A 13,487-nucleotide genomic window follows, 5' to 3' on the forward strand; every position below is an offset into this window, starting at 1 on the left:
TATTTCTAAATTTTATGCAATGGTTCATAAACATTCAACCAAAGCTAATTTCTGAAGTGCAAAATGTGCTTTTATTTAGTTAACTTGTACTTGTTTGACTTTGAATGTTTTCTTAAATGTATTGGTGACGACTAAATAGTATATCTTAATAATTCAATTCTTGAATCTAGTATCTTCATTATTGATGAATATGTTGCCCTGATGGTCTTGATAACTATGACCACAAGAAAATCTCTCTTGTTTTGGTTGAAGACTAGGTTATGACAAAGGAATTTCTCTTACTTTCTGTTGTAAAATCTCAGGTGGGCTATATCTCATGGAAATTGACCGACTATTGCGTCCTGGTGGATACTGGGTGTTGTCTGGACCACCTATTGGTTGGAAAATCAGCTACAAGGGTTGGGAAAGAAAGGCCAGTGATCTTGAAATGGAGCAAAAAAAATTGGAAGATCTTGCCAGAAGGTTGTGCTGGAAAAAGATTCGAGAGAGTGGTCCAATAGCAGTGTGGCAAAAGCCTACTAATCACCTTCACTGTGCCTCAAAATTAAAGACTTGGAAAGCACCTAAGTTCTGTGTTGATGACTATCCTGATCATGGCTGGTAAGTTTGGTATTCAAAATTTCATCTAGCCTATGAAATGATGATGACAACTCACAGGTGTTTGTGTAGTGGGCGAATGCATTCTCTGGCAATAGTCCCATTTGGAGTTCTGCCATTTAAAGAAGATGCACTAGGGACAAATTCTGTGAAGTTACCTTTTAGTTAGCATTATTGGTTAGAGTTTAATTCACAATGTGACTATAAATATGTTAAGACATTTCATTCAAACATAGATTTCTTGGTGATCAGATCCTCCACTGCTACTTTATCGTTGTTGGTTCTTTCTGAGTTTTCTTTTCAAACATCTTCCTGGCTAAGACAGTACTTTTTTCATCTGATTAATTGTTGTTAAGAGTATTTTGATTTCAGGCGGAGTAAGGGAAGGGAGAGTGAATTTAATGATTGTCATTATTATTATGTTGTGTTTTTTTTGTTAAGGTAACTCTAATGCTGCTTAGTTGTATGGTTGATAATCTGGATTTGTTTGGTTGGGTCCAATTTGCGTGTGCAGATGACTGTTCATAATCAATCTGGATCTGTTCAGGTAGTTTAGTACACCAAAATCTGATTGAATCTGGATCTTTCTTCTGAATCCAGGGGAACCTGGAGCTCATTTCCACTATAACTACATGTCAACAACCAATAGAGCTTTCTACATTTAGAATGTGGAAAAAATTTTTATGATGAAATTAAGACGGCTAGAATGCTCCAAAATCTTTGAAACAAATCTGTGTATGTTATATAAGGGTGAGAAGATCGAGTGTACCATAGGAGTTATCAGCTGGAAAACAGATTTGGTTCAAAATTTTCATTTGTGACTAGAAATGGTGACAGGCCTAGATGTGACATGAACTATCTTTTTGAAATCATAGTGGCAAACCATCTCTGTGCAGCAAGAAAGCTTATTTTGCAACAGTATATATTGTTTGCATTTGTCTTCAAAAGTCCAATATAGTCGAAGGTCTAATTTTTTGTCTTTGACGACCATTTTCCTTTTCCTTCACCGCCTTCCCACCTCTAAGACAAAAAGGTTTTGACTTTAGAAACTATTAATCTACATGAAAACTTTTACATGCCAAGGCACACTGCTTTTCTGTTATGCTATCATATTCATTTACCTGTCTTTGGCTGATTTTATCACCTTATAATTATTTCCCTAGAGTTGTGTTCCAAGTGATGGAGGAATATTGTTGTAGATATATTGCTGCCATTAGAGATCCTTAATATATCACTCTCTTTCATATTGGAAGGAGAAGGTTTTGGCACATGAACTTAAGTTAATCGATTGCTTGAAACAGCAGACAGTAAAATGGAGAGGTTTCCCTTTTCTGATGCGTTTAAAGAAATAAAAGTTGAACTAGCCGTCTAGGCTTTTGTTTATTCTCCTTATCACTGGACATTGATGTCCCATAAACAATTACTGTGTAAGCTATCTCTCTAGAAAATAGCTGCTTGACTATATTGATCTATTTTATTTATTGCACAATCATTTTTAGGTACATGAAGATGGAAGCGTGCATTACTCCTCTTCCAAAGGTGGAACATATACGCCATACATCTGGAGGGTCCCTTGAGAAGTGGCCTAAAAGGTTAAAAACTGTTCCACCAAGGATAAGAAGTGCTACAATTGAAGGGATTACAACAAAAACCTTCGATGAGGATAATCAGCTCTGGAAAAGAAGGGTTTCGTACTATGGGAGTGTTCTCAAATATCTGAATCGTGGAAGATATAGGAATATCATGGACATGAACTCAGGCTTAGGAGGTTTTGCAGCTGCTCTTTCACAGTATCCAGTTTGGGTCATGAATGTGGTTCCTTATCATGCAAAGAATAACACACTTGGTATTGTCTACGAACGTGGCTTAGTTGGAACCTACATGAACTGGTAAGGCTGGAGTAAGATTTCTATGTCCTGTTCATTCCTTATATCAGTAAAAAGTTTAGTTGTTCTTCTCATTTCCCTTTCCTTACCTGTCTGTATTAGGTTTCTCTTTTATGAATACTGATGCCTTCACCCTTCAGCCATTAAAAAAATGTGCATAGGAGTAGAGGTTTTCTTACTGTTGAAAAGCTAGCACGGTTAAGTTTTCTCTCTGTTAGCAATCACATGCAACATGCAACAAAATAGAATAGAGATATATCTGTTTGAATTACAGATATTTGCATATAGTCATGATGGTTCATTGACATTTGACAGTTGTCAAGTGTTGCATAATGGGCTTATGCTGCTAAAGGCCTAGATTATGGATCAAGTGAAGTTGATTTGTTGGACTTTTCATAGAATGTCATTCTCTACAAGCTGTAATTGAATAAAATTAAAATTGTTTCTTCTGCTTCCTGGTAAGCAGAAAAAGAAGATCAGAGAAAAAAATGCAGAGAGTAAAATGAAGAATAAAAAGTTGCTGATTATGTTAGCTCTGGTTGTGTGTGTATCTTTTTCCAGTCATTGCTTTGCTTCAAAAAATATCACGAGTTCAACTTTTTAGGAGAAGCCATAAGCTGTAAATCATTTTTTTTGTTGTGCACTGCATGTACAAATATTCAAAGCATCATGGACTGTGCCTTCCTCCGGAATAGGGTAATAAGTTTGTCATCTGTATGTAAGTTATTTACTTGCTTTTTGGTCATAACTACTAAGTGATCTGATAGAGAATGAAGATAATAAACATAGGATGATAAGTTTGTCAACTGTATGCCACTTATTTATTTGTGTTTTGGTCATAACTACTAAGCGATCTGATAGAGAATGCAGATAACAAACTTATCTCCCTTCTTCACCTTTAAAAGTTTTCTGGATTCTTACAATTTCTTGTGAACAGGTGTGAGCCCTTCTCCACATATCCAAGAACTTATGATCTAATACATGCAGATGGTTTGTTTAGCATGTATATGGACAAGTAAGTTCCTACTGATATTGTTACTATTTATCTGTTATATCTACGACTAATTCTCGAGCTGAATGTGATTTGAAGAATGAATGCCCGTAAAAAATCAGCTTAATACATTAGCAATTCAGTATTAACATGCTAGCGTCAACCTTAGGTTGCCTTGTGCTATTCATTTCAAACAGGAATTCATTTTTGGTCAGTTCCAAATAGGAAAAATTAGATCGTTGGATGCATTACGAAGATTGAGAATTCATCGATTGTGTACTTTATTAGTTTCTAGGATTTCGAAGTTTCTTCATTAGGACGGAGGAAATGAAAACAAACATCAACAACGTATGTCAAGAACTTTTATACTACAGTACATCTGACAAATGCAGCTTTAAGAAGGCATTCACTAGAAAAAGGGTTTACAGTAAACTTGTCAAATACTTGGTTATGGGTTCCTCCTTTCTAGTATAAGTTGCTAATGCAATACACTGAACATCATAAGAATCTGAGTGGATGTGTTCTCAATGCAGATGTGTTTATGGTGCTTGAGTGTTTCCAAGGTTTATTCTAATGATTCAAGAACTTGTAAAGAGGCTTTCAAAGTCTTAAACCTATCCTTATGGTCTGATAAGATCTTTAAATAGCATTTAAAGCAAACTCCATTCAACTGGAAACTAGAGAACAGAGTCAATTACTTTCATTACATCTTCCTGAATGGTTAAATTGAAGAATTCCTGCAGGTCCAGAATGATGTACATTACCAAATGATTACATGCTTTTGTACATCTTTATTTGTGAACCAGATGCACTTTTTCCACTCATTCTTAGAATGGCAAGTTTTCGCATTAAGCGATCATATTTACTGTGGTTGACTGGATTATGCTCTGCATTTTGGAGACAGAAAAACAGATTCAAATTGAATAAAGAAACATTATTTGTAAACTTAATGATTATAACTTTATCTTCGTACGTGCAGGTGTGAAATACTTGACATTCTTTTTGAGATGTATAGGATTCTTCGGCCAGAAGGGGCCATTATTATAAGAGATCATGTTGACGTCATTGTGAAGATAACAAAAGTTACGGATAGGATGAAATGGAACAGTAAGATTTCACACAATGAAATCAGCTCTTTCCATCCTGAGAAGATATTGTTTATTGATAACTCTCATCAATAATGTCTTGCTAATTATACTTCTTATCTGTCTTATTATTCATGCAATATCTTGATGAAGTGAAGAATATCACAGCATTATCTTCTGTAGCCTTCTGGTTGGAGCAATGCCCGTTTGTTAGTCCATAAAATGTCCTTAAGAACACTTTCTAATCATGCTAGAAAGCCAATGAAGTTCTGAGACTTGGAGCCTGCTTGAGCTTTAAATTCAAAGGAATTCATATGGCTGTAAACATGAGTCCTGGGACTTTCTACCTCTATCGATCCTAACCTTTTCAATACCTGACAAGAAGGGGCTTTGAACGAAAGAAGTCTTCTTTTCTTGTGTGATCTAACCAAAGATCCTTCAGGTTGTTTAAATCTTGAGGCTAGGCCAATGCTTATATAGAGTTAAAAAAAGGAAGTTATCAGATTTTCAAAATTTCATTGTTCTTCTACAATTTTAGAGTGATCTGTTTTTATTACTAAATCTCCTAATGAAGATGATCAGGAGACTAACTTGGTTTGGGATGTTATTATTCGACATGTTACAGAATTAATATAGGAATTTATTATGAACAGCTTGATTATAGGGATAGCTTAATTATAGGACTCTAGCTGATTGTCAGTTAACTTTCCTAACATAGAGGTGTTAGTTCGTGTATATATATGTAACATTTTCTCTCAATAAAAATGTGAAAGATATTCCATCCAAAATTACCATCAAGGTTAGGGTCTCTGTCCGTTGCCAGAAAATTCATTAGTCATCATTCGCTTCATCTGGTTCTGTATAGCACACATCTGTGTTCTATTCTTCAATCTTGTTTTAAAGAGTTCAGATCTGTCCTTTCTTTTCTGTTAATTTTGAACCCATGGCAGAAACAAAATCCGTCGTTAACTCTGATATGGTTCCTGTGACGTCTAAGATCACGGACCACAAACTCAATAATTCTAACTACCTTGATTGGAGTAAAATGGTTCGTCTTTATCTGCGAAGTATTGATAAAGATAATCATCTGACTGATGATCCTTCAAAAGATGGTTCAAGACAGACATGGTTAAGGGAAGATGCTAGATTGTTCCTGCAAATACGGAATTCTATTGACAGTGAGGTAATTGGCTTAATTAATCACTGTGAATTTGTTAAGGAGTTAATGGAGTATTTAGAATTTTTGTATTCTGGTAAAGGGAATATTTCTCGCATATATGAGTTGTGTCAACCCTTTTATCGTGCAGAAAACAAGATAAGTCCATCATGACTTATTTTATAGATTTTAAGAAAACTTATGAGGAGCTTAATTTGTTATTATCGTTTAGTTTTGATGTGAAAGTTCAGCAAATTTAATGGGAATAGATGGCGATTATGAGTTTTTTGGCTGGTCTTTCACCTGAATTTGAAGCTGCTAAATCTCAGATTCTTTCGAGTTCTGAGATCTCATTCTTGCAAGATGTGTTTAGTGGGGTATTTCGCACAGAGAATTCCCAATCTGTTCAGTCCAGCAGTGCTCTTGTTAGCCAAACTAACAAATATGAATTTGGAAAACAACAATACAAAGGTGATGGTAAAGGAATTGACACGTAGGGACAGAATGCAGAAGTGATTGTGTGTCACTATTATCATAAGCTAGGTTATATGAAGCGTGATTGCAAGAGATTGCAGTACAGGAACCAGAGAACTCAATCCACGCATATTGCTTCTACCATTGATGCGATTAACCATGAAATGTCTGTTACGATCTCTGCAGATGAATATGCTAAATTTTCTCAGTACTAAGAATAATTAAAGTCTTCATCTACTCCTGTAACTGCCATCGTTGAGTCAGGTAAACCAAACACATGCCTTGTGTCCTCGTTCTCCAAATGGGTAATTGATTCTGGTGCCATAGATAGGGCTGATGTTGGATCGAATAGCTTGACTCGAGCTCGCAAGCTAGTCGGTCAGCAGCTCGACTCGAGCTCGACCTGCTTGATAGAAGCAGTGAGTCGAGTTCGAACTTTAATATTTTACACTCGAAAGTTCGACGAGCATAATCGAGTTTTTTTCTAATATACATTTTAATTTTTATTATTGTGAAATGTTAATAATATCCTTTATTTAAAATTATACGTAAACTATTAATTTTTATTACGTGAGCTCGACTAGACTCGATTGAGCTTGATATGAATTGATTAGATTTAATTAAACTCGACCTCGAGTAACATAAATCGACGTCGAGTTCGAGCTCGAGTTTGAATTATAAAAGCTCGACGAACTCGAGCTCGATCTCAAGCTTAGTTATTTTACTTACTACTCGAGCTTGACTCGATTCTAACGCACCCCTAGCCACGGATCATATGACAGGTAATTCTAATTTATTTTCTGCCTTTCAGCCACACACATCTGCATCTACAGTTACCTTAACCGATGGGTCAAAATCTCGTGTTCTTGGATCAGACACAGTTAACCCCACTCCATTAATCTCATTGTCATATGTCTTAAGTTTCCTTGAGTCGTCTTTTAATCTAATTTCTGTGAGTAAACTTACTCGTGCCCTTAATTGTTCTGCCCAATTCTTTCCTGACTATTGCTTGTTTCAGGATCTTACGACGAAGCAGATTATTGGTAAAGGGCATGAATCTGGAGGTCTTTACATCTTTGACACACAAATGCATGCCCTGAACCAATTCCTTCGTCATCAAATCCGGTCTCAAGTGATGATCGTCCTATTGCTCTTCGCAAAGGTAAGCGTCAATACGCTTATCCTGTGTTTTCGTGTGTATTTTATAATCATTTCCTGTTCAGGGCATGCATCTATGTGTCAAGGATGTAAAGACCTCCAGATTCATGCCATTTACCAATAATTTGTTTCGTCGTAAGATCCTGAAACAAGCAATAGTCAGGAAAGAATTGGGCAGAACAATTAAGGGCACAAGTAAGTTTACTCACAGAAATTAGATTAAAAGACAACTCAGGCAAACTTAAGACAGAGGACAATGAGATTAATGGAGTGAGGTTAATTGAGTCTGATCCAAGAACACGAGATTTTGACCCATCAGCTAGGGTAACTGTAGATACAGATGTGTGTGGCTGAAAGGTAGAAAATAGACTAGAATTACCTGTCATATGATCTGTGGCACCAGAATCAATTACCCATTTGGAGAACGAGGACACAAGGCATGTGTTTGGTTTACCTGACTCAGCGATGGCAGTTACAGGAGTAGGTGAAGACTTTAATGATTCTTGATACTGAGAAAATTTAGCATATTCATCTGCAGAGATCCTAACAGACTTTTCATAGTTAATCTCATCATTGGTAGAAGCAATATGTGCTGATTGAGTTCTCTGGTTCCTGTACTGCAATCTCTTGCAATCACGCTTCATATGACCTGGCTTATAACAATAGTGACACACAACCACTTCTGCATTCTGTCCTCGCGTGTCAATTCCTTTACCACTACCTTTGTGTTGTTGTTTTTCAAATTCATATTTGTTAGTTTGACTAACAAGAGCACTGCTGGACTGAACAGATTGGAAATTCTCTGTGCGAAATACCCTACTAAACACATCTTGTAAGGATGAGATCTCAGAACTCGAAAGAATATGAGATTTAGCAGCTTCAAATTCAAGTGAAAGATCAGTCAAAAAACTCATAATCGCCATCTATTCCTGTTGAATTTGCTGAACTTTCACATCAAAACTAAACGATAATAACAAATTAAGCTCCTCATAAGTTTTCTTAAAATCTATAAAATAAGTCATGATGGATTTATTTTGTTTTTCTGCATGATAAAAGGGTTGATACACCTCATATATGCGAGAAATATTCCCTTTACCAGGATACAAAAATTCTAAATACTCCATTAACTCCTTAACAAATTCACAGTGATTAATTAAGCCAATTACCTCACTGTCAATATAATTTCGTATTTGCAGGAACAATCTAGCATCTTTTTTTAACCATGTCTGTCTTGAACCATCTTTTGAAGGATCATCACTCAGATGATTATCTTTATCAATACTTCGTAGATAAAGACGAACCGTTTTACTCCAACCAAGATAGTTAGAATTATTGAGTTTGTGGTACGTGATCTTAGACATCACAGGAGCCACATCAGACGTAATGACGGATTTCGTTTCTACCATGGGTTCAAAATTAACAGAAAAGAAAGGACAGATCTGAACTCTTTAAAACAAGAGTGAAGAATAGAACACAGATGTGTGCTATACAGAACCAGATGAAGCTAATGATGACTAATGAATTTTCTGGTAACGGACAGAGACCCTAACCTTGATGGTAGTTCGACACATTACAAATATTTTATTCTTAGTTACTGGATGGCAAAGCTCTAGGACCAGATGTTTAATGAAAAGTTCTAAAAAATTGTTGACCTATATTGCACATGAAATTACACAAGCTCTCGTGTCTTCTTCTAGAGATGGTTAATTGTTGCAGTTAAATTCGACCATCAGTGCATTAATTCCCAAGGTTACAAACATGTGAAAATGATCCCACTACAACATTCTGTGACAGGAAAAAGAGTAATAATCAAGAAACCATGAACAAAATATTATTGATGCTGAGCTGATGCAACAAAACCAGCACTAGTACAGAAGCAAAGACAATGTCAACTTTTTAATAATAGTACAAAAATGGAACTCAATCTGATATTGCACATTATTGTACGATCTGAAATTCAAATGGAGTGATTCTAGTAGACTTAGTCGAGTTCCAGGGTCTTGTTCTCAAAGCTTGCATTTCAGCTGGCAGATATTTGGAAACTTGTTGAATATCTTGTCCATGTTTTCCCAAGAACGGAGGACTATATTGGAGAAGGTATCCAACTCGTACAATTTTGCGGATTTGTCAAGACCAAAAAATACTTGTCCTGTATTTGTAAATGCTTTAGTTTCTTCAGATTCCATATAGTATCTGGAAGTAAAACTATTGGATCGAATGTTTCCATGATAAAGTTTCTAAATTTGAGAGATTGGCTATTGATGATGGGATGATTTGTATTCGAACTAGAACTGCCAAGTACCTCAAGTGAACAAGCATTTTGATTTCTCTGGGAAAATCATGACGCAGACTTGTTTGGCTCAAATCTAACACTCTAACCAGCTTGAAGATGCGAAAAATGAAAGAAAGATCATAGGAAACCCTGGACTACTCTTCATCTTGAGTGAAGAACAATAGACAATGTATGATGGGAGAAAATAGCTTTGACTTGAGAAAGTGCTTTCGCTTAACATTGATGCACAAGCGGCGTAAGTAGTGTAGCACATTTAGTGTATACTGTTGATCATACTCGCATATGGGCTGCAAAAAGCTTTCTTCTTTGGCTTTTGTCACACAAAATTCATATAACTAGTTATGAATACGATAAGTTTTGATCCCACCAATGGATCTTTGTTTTGAAACCATGACTAAGCTTCTGCCATTGGAACCCATCATGTAATCATTTGCCACATCTTCTGTGCTCCTGAACTGAGTTTTCTGGACTAATCCTTCAGCGATTCATATCCAAATCAACCTCACAATGGTGTAGAAAGCATGCCTTGAGATTTTCTGGTAAAGTTTTGTAGCTCAACACTAATGTTGCAGCGCATTGTTCTGTACTTAGAAAGAATGTTTGAACTTATACTTTCCACAACTTTTTTCCAGTCAAGTTGATCCATATTTGCTAGTATCCCAGCAAGAATGACAATTGGTAGAGGTAGTCTTTGACACCACAATTTGCTTCCAAAGTTTACATAATCTTAAAGGCGACTCTTTTCCAGGAAATAACTTTTCTTTCAAAAAATCCCAGCTCTCATCATGGGTAAGTTGGCAAAGAGAGTGAGACTATTTGTCAAGTTTATCTTGCAGAGCAACATAACAAAGTCGACTTGTAATGATAACTCTACTTCCAATTCCATCATTGGGGAATAAGGCTTCTTCCTATCCATTCCATTTCCATGCTTCAATATCCCATATATCGTCCAAAACAATGAGATATCTGTTCCTAAGCAAACCTCTTTTGACTTCTTGAGCCAGATCTTCTTCAGTCATCTCAGAAACTTTGTTAAGAAGGTTGGAAATAATACAACTCAAAATTTCAGGCAGCAAATTTTTCTTGTGATGAAATTGAGATACAGAGCACCACACACATGAAAATGGGACATCACTTCAGAATCATAGTAAACTTTGTTAGCAAAAGTTGTCTTACCAAGTACTGACATGCCCACAATGGAAATAATTTGCACTTGGCGAGATCCTCTCGTCATGGTTCAAAGTCGCGTTTGCGGCCCGGACGTTCCACATCGGTTTGGGTATATCGGTCACGGTCTCGGTAAGACTGCAAAATTTGAAGCATTTAATATTTTAAAAATTGTGAATAATATAAAAAAAATATGACAAACAAAAATACTAAAAAATTAGCAAAAATAATAAAAATTCGAGTTGACTCGGAATGACTCGGGGCTACTCAACCATTTCTATCCTTCTCGACCGAGTTCTCGGTGATTCAGCCGAGTTCTTGGCTCAGGGCTACTCGGTCGAGTCTATCTGTCTCGGCCGAGTTCTTGGTAATTCGGCCGAGTTTTTGGCGATCTATTATCTCGAAATTATCTCGTCCTGGTATCGGATTGGAGAGCCCCGTTCCGGTGATGCTCGTGAGTCGATTGATTATCAATGCTGCCTCATCCTCGTATCACACCACCATGTCGTTGATTATTGGCTTACTTCCTTGTGATGGTACATGCGAATGAATCCTTTAGTAGTACGTCCTTAAATTCGATATCAGGTCTTTTGCTTTCAAGGTTCAAAGGCCTCAGCTTTAAGGATCTTCATTTCTTCTGCAGTGGAGGAGATTGAAGAAGAATGCAAGATATCTCCAACCATTGAGGAGTCAGTAAGAAACTCGCACCTTATATGCCATCTCTACAGGTCATCTTGCTCATGTCCTTTACGTGGGAGGTGGACTACCCAACTATGCATGGCCAACATCACTTTTATGGATCTTGTTGCTTATTGTTGGTTTAATTTGATGTAAAAATGGGAAAACACAACATGTTTGTTAGGTATTCTCAAGTGTATGCTTTTTATTTTTTGTTTTTTCCCCTTCTAATTTAGACAAGAATTTGTCCTTTGGAATTGGTACATAGTTTTCCTACTTAACGAGAACAATACCAATGGATCTGTCTTTTGGTTCTTCAACCATACTTCATAAGTACCTGAACGTCCTTTCACTACATTCAGGCTTAATTTTCAATGGTTAGTGAGAGATAGTTTAATAAGTTTCCCATGCTTAGTGGAAATTGGTTTGCTAGAGAATTCTATCACAAGTCTAGCCATCCTGTAAAGAAAATTTGCAACATAAAATTAGAGGATTAAATGAATCTAATCAAATGAGTACTTAGTACTCAAACTTGTTTGTTTATTTTATCGAGATTGAAATTGCAATCAAACTTCACTTATTTATCTATGGAGTCAAAATTAAACTACTTTCTATTGAGCCAACCTCAAATACCTTATATTGTTTATAAATTAATTCTCTAATCTAGAGAAGCTCGAGCGAGCAAGAGTTGCAAGTTTAATGAATAAGTTCATGATTGACTTGATTACTTGGTGAAACAAGTCATTTTCATTCAATAGATCAAAGGATGTAAATGTGTTCCATGAATCTTTAATTTAGTTTAAAAATATTTTTTTGAAGCAAAATTTATTCTCTTTGTTTATCGCTCCTGAAAGCCTAGAAGAATAAACTTATTTTGTTAGCTTGTAATTCATATGCTATAAGCCCTTTTTACTTGAAGTACCCAATTGGAGTTTCGGATGTTAGCTTTGGATGTCAAATTTCTTTTATTTTTTAACCGTTGGCCTGAATTCGTATCCAACTAGGTCAGCTCACAGATACGTGGCTTTTATTATTATTATTATTTTTGTTTATTGTCACCATCTACACTCACTCTAATCTATATTAGGGGGTGACCTAACAGATACATGGCATTCCCAAAGTGTTTTTGGGACAACATGTGTTCATCAATGGGAAAAAGTAGTGCAGAGGCCCCGTCCTGGGCCTATACACGTGGCAGCCCAGGGAGGCCTGAGTTGGGCTGAGACCCCGGGCCCATGGGAACCGTCCCGCGGTCCTCGCTGCTAGGGCTCCGAGGAGCTCCAGGGAACGATCCCGTAGCGGGCGGGGAGAATCCCCCTCAGTGTGGGATCGTGACCATTCTGGGCAGGTCCCGAAACGTACGGAGGTCGGACTCCCAAGCATGTGTAAATGGTAACACACACCAACTGCACAAGGTACGCTCGCTACTCGCCAATTACTCCCGACTGTTTTACTTCCCGTGAATCTCACACACCGGAAAACTAATTTGATCGTCGGAGTGCCTTCGGGGACGACCTCGGGGCTCCCCTGTTAGATCACTCCCCTGTTCACCTTGCAGGTTTGGGACACGCTCTTCTCATCAGCACCCCGAACTCATTAGGTCAGCTCGGTCAGGGGAAGCTCAGCGCTTCTTCAAGTAGCATTGTCAAGTTTATAATTGTAAATATCAGGGAGAGATGAAACACTGATTTGAAAAAAAAAAAAAAAGAGTACAGTCATGAATGACAACACAAAAGATTTAAAATTGTGCAAAAGATTTGAAGGCTTGTAACTGAGGCCCTTGCCACGAGTAGTCCTCTCTGTCTCCAGTTTTTAGTGCAGACTCTCCTTCAGATTTCCCAAGGTTAGAGGCACTTGATTCGATAGTCATGTTTCGATTCAATAAATTAACCTCAGTATCAACTTTGATATCATTGTCACAGAATGAACTAATTTGCTAACTCATTAGCCCGTGCGTTACTAGCAGAGACTCGAAGGCTAAAGCTATGCAATGTTACCAGTT

At 36.9% G+C, this 13,487-nt stretch overlaps 1 protein-coding gene across 1 annotated transcript in view; it reads left to right on the top strand.

Moving 5' to 3' along the window:
- Positions 1-4,741, top strand: part of LOC113776827 (probable methyltransferase PMT18) — a 13,682-nt gene extending 8,941 nt beyond the window's left edge. The window contains exons 2-5 of the mRNA XM_027321884.1: positions 303-600; positions 2,097-2,486; positions 3,421-3,498; positions 4,454-4,741. Of these exons, the coding sequence (XP_027177685.1) occupies positions 303-600; positions 2,097-2,486; positions 3,421-3,498; positions 4,454-4,655 (968 nt within the window). The 3' untranslated portion in view covers positions 4,656-4,741. The remainder of the gene's footprint in view (positions 1-302; positions 601-2,096; positions 2,487-3,420; positions 3,499-4,453) is intronic.
- Positions 4,742-13,487: the final 8,746 nt, after the last annotated feature.

The sequence above is a fragment of the Coffea eugenioides genome, chromosome 7 (genome assembly GCF_003713205.1).
Source record: "Coffea eugenioides isolate CCC68of chromosome 7, Ceug_1.0, whole genome shotgun sequence".
NCBI lineage: Eukaryota > Viridiplantae > Streptophyta > Magnoliopsida > Gentianales > Rubiaceae > Coffea > Coffea eugenioides.